General features: G+C 44.3%; 1 protein-coding gene across 2 annotated transcripts in view; it reads left to right on the top strand.

Moving 5' to 3' along the window:
- Window positions 1–14,798, top strand: part of mxi1 (max interactor 1, dimerization protein) — a 33,791-nt gene extending 18,993 nt beyond the window's left edge. For both annotated transcript variants that reach the window (XM_086120517.1, XM_086120519.1), the window contains exons 4-6: window positions 9,124–9,238; window positions 9,957–10,131; window positions 11,059–14,798. In XM_086120517.1, the coding sequence (XP_085976643.1) occupies window positions 9,124–9,238; window positions 9,957–10,131; window positions 11,059–11,222 (454 nt within the window). In that variant the 3' untranslated portion in view covers window positions 11,223–14,798. The remainder of the gene's footprint in view (window positions 1–9,123; window positions 9,239–9,956; window positions 10,132–11,058) is intronic.
- Window positions 14,799–15,326: the final 528 nt, after the last annotated feature.

Here is a 15,326-nt window from a genome sequence, read left to right on the forward strand (position 1 = left end):
AGTAATGAGTAAACTATTATCAAACTTTCCTCTTACAAACTCACAGTCCTTACCATTCTAACCATGCAAATGGCTGAATATGGTAAACTCCAAATTTCCTCTTTTTTTTATTTTTTATAAATGGCACGCAGCCTTACTAAACCGAGAATTAGTTCTGACTGGTTCCGGTTTTGTGCCCATGGCCAGTTTCTGGGCAGATTATATACACACACACACACACACACACACACACACACAGCAGCCATCTCCTCCCCCATGCTCTACATCTCTCACCCGCTCTATCTCGCTCCAACTCTTTTTGTAACTCGCCAATCTGTCCCGATTTCATAAAGGAGAACAAGAACGCATCGGTCAGACTAATGAGAAGATCCTGCAATTGCTGTAGGGAAATCATTCATTCATCACGGAGACGTGATGGACTGACTTTTGTTTGCAGAAAACAAAAGAGAACTGTATGCAATATTGAACAAAAACATTGTCCAAAAAGGTTCCCCTCACAAATGCGCACACACACACACAAAAGTGCTCAATTTTTAGTTGTATATGATTCAAAAACTGATGTAATACGATTTACTCATTTTGATTGTGTGCAAACGATGTGCACATAATGATTTTTTTTCTGTGAGGAAATTACAGCAGTGATTCCTCAGTCATTCTATTTTTTCCTTTTCCAATCAATGTCAAATTTGCAGGAAGGCGAGAGGACTTTTTTTTTTTTCTTTTCTGAAAGAATGTAAAGAGATCAAATTTTCAGATATTCCACACATGGTCATTTCAAATCAATCTTGCATCTTTGGTTTACTACATTTGAGTGTCACTATCATGTTGTCCATCAGCTAATGTTGCAACCATCAAATCTCCTTACACACATGAACTTTTGAAGCTTTTTTTTTTTTTTGGGCACACCTGGCCATTAATGTCATAGAGGCTCTTCTGTCCCAGAGAGCACTGGCATTTCAATTTTGGTTCCTAGGACCCTGGTCTTGTTCATGGAAAATAACTACTCAGACATGGTAGTGTGGCTAAAAAGGCTTGCTGTCAAATCCAGAAGTTTCCTCCATATAGTTTTGTCACCCATCTGTAAGAGCCATTTCGTGACCTTTAAATGTATGGTTCACATAATAAAGCTGTGAGTTGAAGCAGTTAGGGTGCCGCCCAGTTTCGCGGCCACGCTCGTCACTCTCTCATGACTTTTCCAGTAGTAGTGAGTGGTAGATTCCCCATTAACATGAACAGCCTACTCAGTCAGGTGGTACAGGTTGTATAGGAGAACATGTGACTATGTGCGCTCATGTGAGTGAGAAAGGGAGAGAAGGATGCCTCGCTCCATGAAACACAGGCACAGAAAGATGATGTGGGGGATGTGAAACAGCCATGTAACTCTAATTGCCCCACGGGGATAAATAAAGTTTTCTGAATCTGAATCTGAATGTCCTAGCAGCAGAATGCTTAGTACAAAAAAAACCCTGGTGTCTTGCTACTAATCAGCTACCCATCATGTTGCTGAGTCAGCTCAGGGAACATCTCTGTTATTTCCATTTATGATCCCAATTCCATTTCAGATCAAGACCATTACTCCAGGTCATCATTGCATTGCACAGGTCCAGGAGGTGCTGCAAGACATGATGTTGAGGAACGGCATAAAGTTAACTTGGTAAAGCACCGGTGAAGTGTTGCCTTGATTATTCAGCGCATACAGTGATGTGCCCTCGGCGGAGTGTGGAAGCTCCCTGGGACCAGCACCAGTCAGTCAGAATGACAGCAAAGCATGATGGGGGATGGACGTACAGTATAAACTACCACGTGAGCCGAGCCCTTCCCCTTGCTTTGTATATTGAATGTTACCATCTGCACTGTGGCGTCATGTGCCACACGTTTACATGAATTTTCTTGATGCGTGTGTTCTCGGAAGGAATGGTGTTACATGAGGTTTGCCTTTGTTGGCCAGTCGGGATTGTTTCCACTGCTTAGCAGAGAAACTAAATACAGAATGTGTGCATATTGACTGGGTTTGATTTAATTGCTGCGATTGGCTGGCAACGGGTTCAGGGTGTCCCCCGCCTACTGCCGAAGGCAGCTGGGATAGGCTCCAGCACCCCCCGCGACCCTAATGAGGATAAAGCGGTTCAGAAAATGGATGGCTGGATGGATTGATGAATGTTTCTTTTGTTTTCTTTTCCAGGAACATCAAGCTTTGTCATGATTATGATTCCCTTTGTAAATCAAATTAGGAGATTTACCTCTGAGAGGGACGGCGCTGATGTGTAATTAGTGTAATAATTGGGTGAAGGGTCACATTTTCACTCCCTCTAGATAGATGAAATAGAATTGGGTCAAAGTGTATGTGTGTGTGCGTTGGGGATTTGCCATGGAGAATATGTGTATTGACTCTTATCTGGGCTGGAAATGTGACCCTGCCTTTAAGAGCACGGCCAGTAATAATGTCAGACATCTTGGGTCTGAGAAGTTATCTATTATTTATGTATTCACAAGTTTGGAATCTAGGGCAGTCTTTTTTTTTTCCTCTGTCACCAGTGCTTTCGCTTTAAGTATTGCTTTAAGACTGCTTTGAATAAGCCGTAACACGGTTTGGTTTATCAGTGCAGTTTTTAAAAAAGAGAATTACAATTTTCTTCATGTTCTATCCTCAGGCTTGTTTTTATTGCAACTAATTTATTCAAAGCATGTAAACATTTGCAGAAATAGCCTCGTGTGTAATATAGTCGAATTTGCTTTCACATTCCCTTCAAGCTATCAAAAATACAACATTTGAGTGACATTATGGCTAACGTTTTGGAAAGGAAAGTAAGGAGCACCAATATTTTGGTTTGGAAACCAAATCAGTGATGGTGATTTTCTGTTTAACCAAGACAGCAAAAACAGCTCTTGCTTACTGTATCTTAATGTTGTGGGTTGGATTATCTTTGTGCTGCCACAGTGATGCGTGCATCTGTTAACGTGCTGCTCAGTTGCTCGTCATATGTATGTATGTTCAGGGATGATGGCAGATCACGGGAGTAGGCGAGTAGTGAACCGCACTCTTTTGAGCTGACGAAAAGAGAGAGAGAGAGTGCATGTAATGTGCATTGTCCTGTAAGAGTAGGTGGGCAGCTCTCATATACCAGATGGGGAGAGAATCAAAGTGCTTCTGTAAAAATAAAACCCCATACTGGAGTCTGTTTTCTCACATTTCAAAGCTCAAGTGAAGCTGCTACCAAGCACATTAGTGCTGAATTAAGAAGAAAAAGAAAAAAAAGATTACATTCACACAGTGCTGCAAATGGAAATGAGTTAAAGTCGTGCGATACAAAAGGCACTGTGCTCATGTGATGGGCAGGGAGGGGAGATGAGGCAGGCGAGGTGCAGGGGTGCAGTGACCCGTGGTCGGCTGGCTCCTCGCTCGCATGTCAAAGCCAAAAAGGCAGAGCTGCCCTCCCGTGTACCCATCTGGAGACCATCAGGAGACCATAGGAACACGCTCGCACACACAAACATGAAGACAATTGTGTAAACAAGCGCACTCATAGAGTAGAAGTGCCACATTGCCGTGAAAATACATTTTAGGTACACGTTACATTGCAAGAACTGCATCCCAAAAAAAAAAATGTTTGAAATGTTCTATTTTGAGGCGGCCCGGCAGTCCAGTGGTTAGCACGTCGGCTTCACAGTGCAGAGGTACCGGGTTCGATTCCAGCTCCGGCCTCCCTGTGTGGAGTTTGCATGTTCTCCCCGGGCGTGCGTGGGTTTTCTCCGGGTGCTCCGGTTTCCTCCCACATTCCGAAAACATGCATGGCAGGTTGATTGGACGCTCTAAATTGTCCCTAGGTGTGAGTGTGGGCGTGGATGGTTGTTTGTCTCTGTGTGCCCTGCGATTGGCTGGCAACTGATTCAGGGTGTCCCCCGCCTACTGCCCGAAGACGGCTGGGATAGGCTCCAGCACCCCCCGCGACCCTAGTGAGGATCAAGCGGTTCGGAAAATGGATGGATGGATGGATGTTCTATTTTGATTGACACTGTCAGAAAAGTATTCGTAATATTATTATAGCTGTGGTTCACAGTGGCGGGAACATTTTGGTTACCTATTATAGCACATGATATAGATGAGTGATCAATATGAAAATAAACACAATATTGTGAAATAAATACCTTTCTGACATTCAATGCACACATTGTTACATAAGTACAGAATCCAAGGCCAGCTATTCTCTTCCAATTGGTTTCCTATAAATAACTAGTTGCATCGTGCACAATCCGCATTTCAGTGAGCCAGTGTCAGAAATCAGTTTTTTAGTCGTGCAACCATGGTTGAAAAGAAAAAATACATTAACATGATTCTGGCTCACTGTTGTGGAAATGTGGATATCCTTCTGGATTCCACAGGAACCCTGACGGACGCCTGCTTTGTCTTGTGTTGTTTTCATTGTTGAGACGACTGGTTGTATCTACAATGCCCTCCGTAATTATTGGAACCCCTGGTTAGGATGTTTTCTTTAGCTTGTAATAAATTCATTCCCCCCCATCCCCCCACCACCACCAATAAAATCGGATTAAACTTAAAAAGAAAAAAAAAAGGTAAAATCCAACCTTTAATTTATTCGGTGGGACAAAAATCCCGCATGAAGCAGTAGTTCTTTTTCATCAAACTGTGTGTGGTGCATTTATTGGCTCTCCCATTCATCTTTGCGCACTCTCTTTAAATCATCCAATGACCCGGGCCCTCTCCTCTTTCGCTCACTCCACAGGTTTTCAATGGGGTTGAGGTCTGGGAGCTGACAAGGCCATGGGAGGAGCTTGATTTTGTGTCTGGTAAAACATTCGTACAATTTTCAGTATGGGAGTATGCTTCTACGATTCAGCAAAAAAAAAAAAAATAGTTTAAGGATTTGAATACATCTTGAGGAGGGGTGCCAATAATTATGGCGGGCACTGTATCTATTTCTGTCATCCACTACTGTTTTCTGAGGGGGTCATCGATTTTTGGTGAGCACCGCAAATTAAAATCTAAAGTACATATTTACTGAAAGTAATTAGGTTTTTTGAGTTGGAGTAGATTGTTTCCTAATGGTGTGAATCTGCTTGCGCATGCTGATGAAGGTCCACTTATGCATTTGAGTCTATTACTCATCTCACCACACGATGAGGTTTACTCATCCTGTGATGTTATAGCCATCCATTTTCAATTGCACTTTTCCTCATTAAGTTCGCGGCTGAGCTCGAGCCCATCCTAGCTCACCTTGGGTGAGAGGCTGGGTTGACCCTGGAATGGTTATCAGCCAATCGCAGAGCATTTAGACAAGCTACTTTTCACACTCCCTTTCACACCTATGAACAACATAGAATCCTTGGTCACATGCATATTTTTGAAACGTGAGAGGAAGCCAGAGTACATGGAGAAAGCCCACGCAAGCATGTGGAGAATATGTAAACTCCAGTCAGGAAGCTGCAATACAGAGTAACGAGGGGACGCCGTGCTATGCAACTACAGTATTTATGGTAGCATTACACCACTCATATTGTAAGTAGGAAATGACTCAAACATTCTTAAACTCTTTGGGTCTACGTGATAAACTATCAATTGCAGGGCTGGGGAACCCTTTGAGAGGGCCTCTCAATTAGCCACAAGCTCATGGCCTTTATTCTCTCAGTGACACATTTTCAGATAATGCTGTCCGGACAACTTTGCATAATAAACCTGCATCCGCTTTCAGCTATCTTTAGTCACTTGCTTTTTCCCCTAACCACAAAGGAAATGAGGATCCCCCCCCCCCCCTCCTCTCCCAAATACATGCTTGCCAGGCGCAGTTGGTATCGCAATAAACCTCCTCCTGCTCATACATGATCAGCTGAGGAGTTCTTCAATTATCAACAAGAGGCTGGCGCCTGTCCAGACATCAGGACAAAAGCCATGTAGACATTCTGCAATCTTGCCTATCGCCGAGAGACACATTGAGGGTGTTTGACGGCAACATGCTGCCAATGAGCCACTTGTGTTTCTAAAACAGGAGATCACATGGTACACAAGATAGCGTCAAAGAGAACAGAACCAGAACTCGGAGTGCTTTGACAATACACACTATCAACAATTGGACATGATGTGCAGGTCTACAAAATAAAGCCAGCGCAGAAGGAATGGATAGCTTCTTCTTGTAGCAGGATGAAACAAGATGTGCTTCAGGACTTCCTTTTGATGTGCTACCATAGCAACCTGTTAGCCCAGATAGAGTAATGCATATTCATGTGATTGTGATTTGTATTTGTTGTCTTAGATACAGTATGTATTATTTTATTTTATTTATTTAGTTAGTTATTTTTAATGGCAATCATCTGCAACAGCGACAAAAGTTCAACAGTCGAACAGTCAGAATGCCCTCCAACAAAACTACTCCACCGACATTTAGGCATGATGGAATTACTGTTGGCCGAATTGACCATAAGCTTTTTCGACCTTCTCCAGATCTAATGGAACTTTTGTTGGGCTTTGGTCTATGTGACTGCACTACATCATTGCCATGTGGGCGTTAAATGATGCTTGTGATTTCACACATCCTTGGCGAAAGCCGCGCGAGGAGTGACGCCTCACAGTCACAAGTAGAAATCGTAGTGCAAGGAGCCCAAAGTGAAATTACAATGGTAGCACGGTGCTACTCGGGGACAAGTGAGGTCAAAGGAGGGCAGGAATGGTCAGTGGGCTGCTGCTTTGGTTGTCTCTTGCGATCCCATTGTGGTTTCAGTCCTGGTCAGAGCGGAAAACAACATCTTGGTGCCTTCGGTCTCTGCCACGCTTCTGGCATGGCGTTGTAGCCGTTGATGCACAGACGTAGGATTCATTTTTTTATTGGGGCATTGAAATGTCACTAGGCAAATCAAGTCAATCAATAATATCTCTGTTGTGCGTGCTGCTTGTCACCCGGTCAGTTTCTTTAGTATATCCCCACCCCTTCATGACCATTTTTTTAACTGTCCCAAGCAGCCTGTTGCCATGGAAATGTAGCACTCCCTCCTTATTTAACTTGAGTTTTGGACAGTAAAAAGCATCAAGCTTGCGATCAGTCCTTTCAACAAGCGTTATTTATTTATTTGTTATACTGAGACTGGCTGTGCATTTAGAGAGCTGTCCGACATGGTGCACCTCCCAGGTGGTGCCAGGTGTCTCGCAAAGAGAGATGAACTGTCAGCTGATAACGTGATGGTTGGAAGCATGACTGCGGGTGTCCGTGTGAGGCAGACGCAGACTTTGCGAGGCCCCATCGGTAGAAGATAAGGTGTTGACAAAAGGCCCGAGCCAGACTGATAGACATCACGCGAACAGCCAGACGAGAAGCATACTTTGCGTGCGTGCGTGCGTGCGTGCGTGTCTTGTGACCTCCACACTTTGAGCACCAACAGATTGCATCATGGCACCTCCTCTTTCATTCGAAGAGCACTCTACTTGCTTGGGTGGCGTTTAAGCGCACCCTCATACATACTTGCGCTGCTCTAATGGTTTGCACTCTTGTTCTTATCGGCGGCGTCCATGTATACCTTAACCCCCTCCCACTCTCCCATTCACGCACACTGACAGATGGGTATTCTGGGCTGCAGTCGTCTCCACCAGTCTTAGAGCAACAGAAAGTAGATGTCGCTTTGAACCCCACTTGTTTTCATCTCCTGAGTGTGGGTCACTACACTGAGCCCCCAGACTCCTAATCACCCTCCACCCAGCCCTTCAGGCGGGTTGAAATGGCAGCTTCTGTTAATGGAGCACTGATTGGATTATAGCCATAATTATCTCTCTTTATCTCTCAACTCCGGGCCATTAGCAGGATGGATGTCACCCCGGGCCTTCTCCCAGTCATCCAATAAGGTGCTGTCGAGATGATGGAACGTATGGGCTAAGAGAGGTCCAGGAAATGCCATTACACCTTTCCTCCCTTTACGGCACCTATCAACCAAAACATATTTGTTATGGAGATGAACGGGGTAACTGAACCTGGCTAAGAGAAATGCCCACAGAGGATCACGTATCGCGCAGAAGCTTCAAAAAACAAAAACAAATGTAACCCGCTGAGGCACTCGCTAAAGCTTTCTGCTTATTGGCAATGCAGGAAACTGTTCAGGAGCTTTTCCTTTCTACAAGTATGTCGTAGCGTGTGCCGTACAATATGCGCCGAGACTACAGAGCACATTTGGCGTTAGGGTGCTGAAGTGCAAATGTTTCCTGTCTCCTCATTAGCACTCAATTGCGAATGGGTTGCTGCCGCAGCGAAATCGGTAACGGTTGACATCTGTGTTTAGCCGTTTGAAACGCTCACTGATTAGCACCGACACATGAGGAGGGGAAACAACGTGTATACAGTGGAACCTCGATTTATCGGATTGAATGGACGCAAGAGTGGTCGATTACAGCTGATTGTCCATTAAATTGAAGTACTTTTTTTCATGGTCTAAAAATGCCCAGTACATTACAAAATTATTGTAAATAAACATAATAAAGCTTCAAACTGTTTGAAAAGTTGTAAAGGTTATCCAAACATACCTCGCTAATGCGTGAGGGGTGTAGGGGGGCAAGCCAATGTAGCAGTCTTCATCTTTACTTAGTGTTCCTTCTTGGAAACATACAAATGCCCTCAAATGTCTTGTCTGTTTTGTAGACTTCTGCTTTCACTTCTGTAACACTTTGATGTTTTCTTTGAAATAAAAAGTGCTATTTTAATTAATATATTGGCCACACGGCCATTGGGGTTCATGTCCAAATATGGACGAAAAGCATTTGCTGCACACTGCTACTCTTTAAAATTAGTCTGCTTGCTTCATTGTAACTTCTGGTCGGTGATTTTTTTTTTAAATTGGAAAAAGAAGTGTCACACAAAGCAAAACAGACCAACCAGTTAATCCTTTGACACAGGTTGAAATGAGATCTAGTGAGATGCCGTAAATACTCCTGCCTTGTTGCATTACCACAGTTGGCTGTTATGTTTTTCCCCAATAATTTTACCAGCATTGATGTGTACAACTGGCAGCTAAGCTTCTGTCAAAAATGGCACAATGGTCACCGTAGCCTGGGCCACATCGCATGCATTGTATTTCACACTTTTTCCCCTACTGTTCAAAAATTCAATTACCTCTCCCACATTTTGTCTGCAGACGGGCTCATCTGCGGCTGTGTCTGGAGCGCTTGAAGGCCCTCATTCCACTGGGGCCAGACTGTAGCCGTCATACCACCTTGGGCCTGCTCAACAAAGCCAAAGCACATATAAAGGTGAGCCAGCTTTTCGAAGTACATCCATCCAGTTTATCTACTGCTTGTTTACTTGAGTTCCCCGTGAGCTTCATTCAGCCTATCCAAGACTGGCTTTAGTCACTTCTCGATTGTACCGATCCCACACTGAAACGGCCCTGCTCAGCCCTGAGTGAGCGAGAGTCGGGTTACGACCTGGACTAGTTGCTTGTCAAGCAGTCATCAATGAAAGTAACATTGTATTTGTGAAATTTTCTAAAATTAAAAAATGTTTGAAAAAATCCGATGATCACTTCAAATCCCTCTAAAGTACTACTGCTGAAGTAGATGACCTATGCTACGTTGCTACTCCCCACACTGCTCTTCTCCCTGATATGTTTTCTTTGCGCTACTCAAGAATCGGAATTTGAAACTGTCATAAAATGTTAATTTTGACCTGTTGACATCTCAGAATTTTGGCCTGCCCGAGGATATGGTGAATGTTTTTAACTGAAACCTGTCAGCCAGTCAGCACAAGAGGTTTCCCGAATAGAAAATGACATGAAAAGGTCGAGGAAAACTTTGAAAATAATGAAATTATAGTGTTTTACTCTAATTTGAAGGTCAGTTTTGACCAGATTTTCTCAAAGCAACGTCACACAAACACATTCCTCCACTCCCACCCATATTCCTTCAGCCGTCTTCCTTACCTGTGGATGCGCCTAAATGTAACTCCGCCCCCTTTCTCTCCCGCTTCCAGAAACTTGAAGAAGCGGACAGGAAGAGCCAGTACCAGCTGGAGTCTCTGGAGCGTGAGCAGAGACACCTCCAGCGCCAACTGGAGCTGCTGAGAGGAGGCGGAGGTGCAGCCGTGGAGGGCGAGAGGATTCGCATGGACAGCGTGGGCTCCACCCTCGGCTCCGACTCCGACCAAGGTCCGATGTTGTGTCTACTAGTAACAAAGCAGAAATCATCTTGACAGATTCTGTGAAATTGGTTGAGCCTTGAGTGAATCTGTGAGCTATCAGTTTCAAGATAGTCACATAAGATAAGAAGTGTGGACACTGTATCACAGGAAGACTGGGCAAATATGAGTCGAAGTAAGACAACATTTGTGCTAGCCAACAAGGTATTGTAACCAAATGCAAATGGTGTGCTCACTAGGTACGCAGTAGGTAACATTTGAAACTCACCCCAGTTTTTTCTATCAAATATTCCGTTTTGATATTTCAAAAAGTCTACAACCTTTAAACCTTGAAAATGATTAGCGATAAAGGCATACAAGTAAGTAAATATTGCTTGTTGGAATTTTGATATTTTGGCACCCTTAAAGGGCGGCATGGCACAGTGAGATAGTGGTTGTCTCCCAACCCAAAAGTTGGGGGTTCAATCCCCAGCCATTGTGACCTTGATGGAGTGTCCTTGAGCAAGATATTGGACCTCCAGCTGCTCCTGTTGAGGAAACAGTGTAAAGTGCTTTGAGAACCAAAGGTAGAAAATGCGTTATATAAGTGACAACCTATAACCTTCATAGTTGTGAATATAATTTGGCAAAGACCGTTTAGCAAGTGTGAATTTGTTTTAATGATGCAACCCATGTTGTTCAGCGAAATTTTCAGTCGGCGAGGTTTTGAAGTGATCTCGGGAAGAAGGCAGTCATTTAACTCTGTGATAGTCAGAGAGGGAAAAAATCGATGCGGCTGACTCTGTACAGCCGAAGTGTGTGGCATATCATCAATTGACATTCGGTAGCATGGGAGCTCCATGTCAGACATGTGGAAGATGTACATTTTAGGCCACATCGTCAATTGCCGATCAAGCAGTTGACGTTTCCTCTCTTGTGCGCTGGTCTGTCATCACAGAGGAGATCGAGGTGGACGTGGAGAGCACGGAGTTCTCCCACGGAGAGCTGGACAGTCTGAGCACGGCCAGCACCAGCGACCTGGACGACCACAGCAGCCTGCAGAGCATGGCCAGTGACGAGGGATACTCCTCCTGCAGTGTCAAACTTGCCTTCTCCTCCTAGAAGCTACACAATGCCGCCGCCAACACCACCGCAAGCACCTCCTCCCCATCCTCCTCCTCCTGCTGTTCCCTGTCCTCCCATCTGGTGTATCCGTGCACCCGTCCAGCCGTGCCCACAGGCATCTGTTCACCTGCTTGGTGTTCCCTCACCATACAACAAAAGACAGTGTTAGAGCGGAACCTAATATCTTGGACATAGACTTTCAAACTTTTTGGGTCTGGGGACCATCTACAGGGGAGACATTTTCGCAAGGACCCACCTCTTAATCCTTATGCCAACTCAACATATTGTGCACTAGTCATTAGTGTCAAAATACTTCAACCTAGATACAGGCTCTCCCCACTTCAATCGAGAATATCCATAAGTAATTGACTCGTCCTCTAAAAAAAGGGGTTATCATTGCTTAGAGATGCCACAAGAAGGTGGCAAAGCACTGCTTTTGTCAGAATGAAGCTCCCCAATTCACTTCAATATAGTTCCTTAGCACTGAGATGCCACAAGATGGTACCAAAACAATACTAGTTTTTCTAGCTTTGGCCTGAGCACAAAAAAAAGGGGGGAAGTAGGTGAGTTTTTCAGCAAATAACGAAAGATGCGTTCCAACAAAATTTCAGTGAATGGCATATATGCAGGGAAACACTACTCAAATATATTTTCTTAGTTCAGTGGTTCAGGGTAAGAACCACTTGAGAGTTATACAGATTTATATGATGCCTCACAAGTAAATGGTTTACTCTGCTGGTCCCTGTACGTATTCATGCACTTTCCCCCCCGTAAAAAAATAAAACCACGTAATTATTTATTGCAAATCATTTCCTAGCTCACAGACCCCAGTTTAAGACCCCTGATCTAGGACCCCCACAGTTTGGTTTTGGTCATTTCAGGAAGACAAATGGCAAAATACTCACTTGAAAAACCCATGCATACAGACAACTATGACCCAAGACGCACTTCAAGCCTCTTTGCTATTGAAGTTGCTGTAAACTGATTGGTGCTTCGGCCTTGGGCCCAGCCAACGGAAAGCAGACGTCGCGGCAACATCACCCGACGCCGCCAAAGACGGCACATCTGTCTCATCTTGGACACTTGACTCGGTGCTATTGCGGAAGTCCTCCATCAGCTGGGCAAGCAAAAGCGTCTGCTTACACACGTTAGCGCGGAGCAAGACGGCCACACAAAAGTCATTCCTGTTGAAGGCGGCTCGTTCTCTCTCACGCTCTCTTTCCCTCTCGACAAGCGACGGGCGATCCTGCACTTAAATACTTTCCAGCTGACGCGGCCCAAACAACAGCGACAAGATATGTTGGGAATAGACGTCCACCTTCTCTCCAGCAGTAACAAGCAATAACTCTACATCTTTTCTCCCTCTGTGACCGTCCAAAAAGAAGCAGTCGTTTTATTTTTTTTCTTTGTACATACAGATAGCTTAATAAATTAATGTTAAAGATGGAAAAAAAGGTAGAGCTCATGGATAGAACTTTTGCCTCTGTTGCTGACTTGTGTTTATTGTGCATTTGAAAGTCCATATTTGGAAGCGCGGTGGGCGTGGCTTGGACACTTAGTTTTTGCTGGTTGACATCCTACAATTTAATTATTGTGTTGCTTTCTGGTGCTGCACAAGGTTGCGGGATGGAAGCTGCAGAGTTTAATTTATTTCACGTGATATTCTCTTGGAATGTGTGCGTGTGTGTGCATGTGTGCGTATGGCATTCCACTGGTGGTCAGGTGATCCCACGTGTTGGGGAAAAGAAACGGGTTGTCAAATTTAGCCATCCCAACTCCACTGGCATTAAGAATTGCACTTCGCCCCCCCCCTCCCCTTTTTTCTGCCCTTTTGATTTTTAACTAAACATCTTGTGAATATTTATTTCTCCATCCCTCTAATGAACCGATATAACGCAGGGGGGAAAACATAACTTATTTTTGTCCTGTCTTAATTTGACTTCATTTTCGATGCGTCGTGCTCATTCCTTATTTTAAGAACAATGTATTTTATGTTTTATTGGTCTTTTGGGGGATTTGGGAGGGTAACATAATGTAGCCATTCTCTTTTGCTTTTGATGTTTAGTCGATGGACACTTGAAATGTAAGTGACCCCAAAGCTGCTCTTAGTTGCTGAGCCTATTTCGAGTCACCTGTCTAGTTTGGAGGTTGACCCCCACCCCTCTCCACCCCTTGCCAGCTCCACACTCCATACTGAGTCCACATGTTTTACAACAGAATTGGCTTCCCTCCAATCCTGGCCTGCCAATCGAGTGGACACAATTGTGTGTGTGTGTGCGCGCGTGTGTGTGAGGGCTGAGGTGCTGAGGGGTGTGGGTCATCACCACGGGCATATGCTGAGCCAGCTACTACCCAAACTGGGGTCTTTCAAAACACCACTTTCCTCTTTGGATTGTATACTCTTGACTAGATTTGTCCTTGTAGTTGACAACGCGTGTCTTACACTTACAACACCTCCATAAGGGGATTCAACAGAAAAAACAAGAGTAGATTTTAATCTTGTTAGTCTTGTTGGCACTGAATTAGAAAGTGACCACTGGTGCTTGATCCTCCAAACAGAAATGCCAAAACCACGTCTGAACACTTCAGTGTCCTCTCTCTCTTTCTCTCTGCCTGAGGGACAGTTTACATTGATTCTGGCCCTCTGTGACTTTTTAGCCATCATTGTTTCCATTTCCTCCACGTTGCTTTGACACAACTATTCTGTGTCACATCTCCTTGGAAGCTGACTGTCCTGAACGCTACAAGGTGTGTCAGAAAGGTTTCAGGACTTTGTGTCACAAAAGATTTTACCATTTCAATGTGGGTCAGACAAGACAACCAGCACATCTATCAAGTAATGCTCCAGCCTTTGCTTCGTTCAGTGTGTGAGAAGAGGCGACAGTCCTGAGCATCTGAAATGTCGTGGCGGAGAAGAACCTTGCCGTGCTGAAGGAAGCTCCCTACTCACCTGACCTTGCTCTGTGATTTTTTTCTCCCGACTGTCTTAAGCTCAAGGAGGTCATCAAGGAAACCTGTTATTTCAGACGTCACGACACCCAAGATGGCAGAGACATCAGAGCAGTGGAGGAGCCTGGAAGAATCGCTCCAGGCGTACATGACAATGTGGCACTGAAGGCAGGCGAAGTGTGTTCAACTCCAGGCTATTAGTTGCGCAGGAAAAATGTATAGTTTGGATTGAAATTGTGATATGTTGTGACACAAGTCCTGGAACTTTTCTGACAAACGCATAGTTTTTACCTCTGCAGAAGTTTTAGTTCCAAACAAACAACCTTGAGTGTGTGGTTAACTTTGCAGGTGGGCTCTGCTCTGCTTTCAATTGTCCAGGCAGCCCATAAAAAAATTGGGTGTTGCAGTGTTTTTGTTTTGCTTTGGTAAACCACACTCCATTCCAGTGTTGGTGAGGAAAACGGGTCCATGAGGTGAAGTTAAGGCAACGAGACGCGTCCCTTGTGGGGAGTCGTCCTGTTGTTCTCAACCTGTCCTTTGTAGAACATGCACTCTGATGAACGTGTTTTATTGCAAAGTTGGAAATGCAATACTTACAATAAAAACGAGATTTTCAAACCTAAACCCCAGACTCAACCTTGACTTAACCTGACGTGGACATTCATCGGTGATCGATGAATGATCGATGCACTTTAATTGAAGTATTGTGAATTATCGCTTTTTCATGCACAGTAACTTTATTCTAACTCCAAATCTAACCAAATTGTTTTTAATACTTTACAGTCAAAAGTGTATCACACGGGCATCACTAAATTGTAGGTTTCCTCATTGGAGATGCTTTGGCATTTCCCGTATGTAGGCACCTCTTTTCCGATCTTTTGGAGAGGTCCACTTTTTTTTCTTTTTGTTTTTAACTGACAGATAAGCCAGGCCATTTGTCATGAGGTACACTAAATGCTGAAGCGTTATAGAAAACGGATGGGTGGAGGCTCTCTCCAGTTTTTTCCCCCAGCACACCTGTCTTGAGACCAAAAGTCAGTTTCCCCCCCCCAGCACACGTGTCTCGAGACCTATAGTTTCTTTCGACGCCTGACGCACAATAGCACACGTCACCGTTGAGCCTTCAAAGCTATCTGCATGGCAAAGATGGCG

The sequence above is a fragment of the Hippocampus guttulatus genome, chromosome 9 (assembly GCF_054856545.1).
Source record: "Hippocampus guttulatus isolate MCC_2025c chromosome 9, RoL_Hgut_1.0, whole genome shotgun sequence".
NCBI lineage: Eukaryota > Metazoa > Chordata > Actinopteri > Syngnathiformes > Syngnathidae > Hippocampus > Hippocampus guttulatus.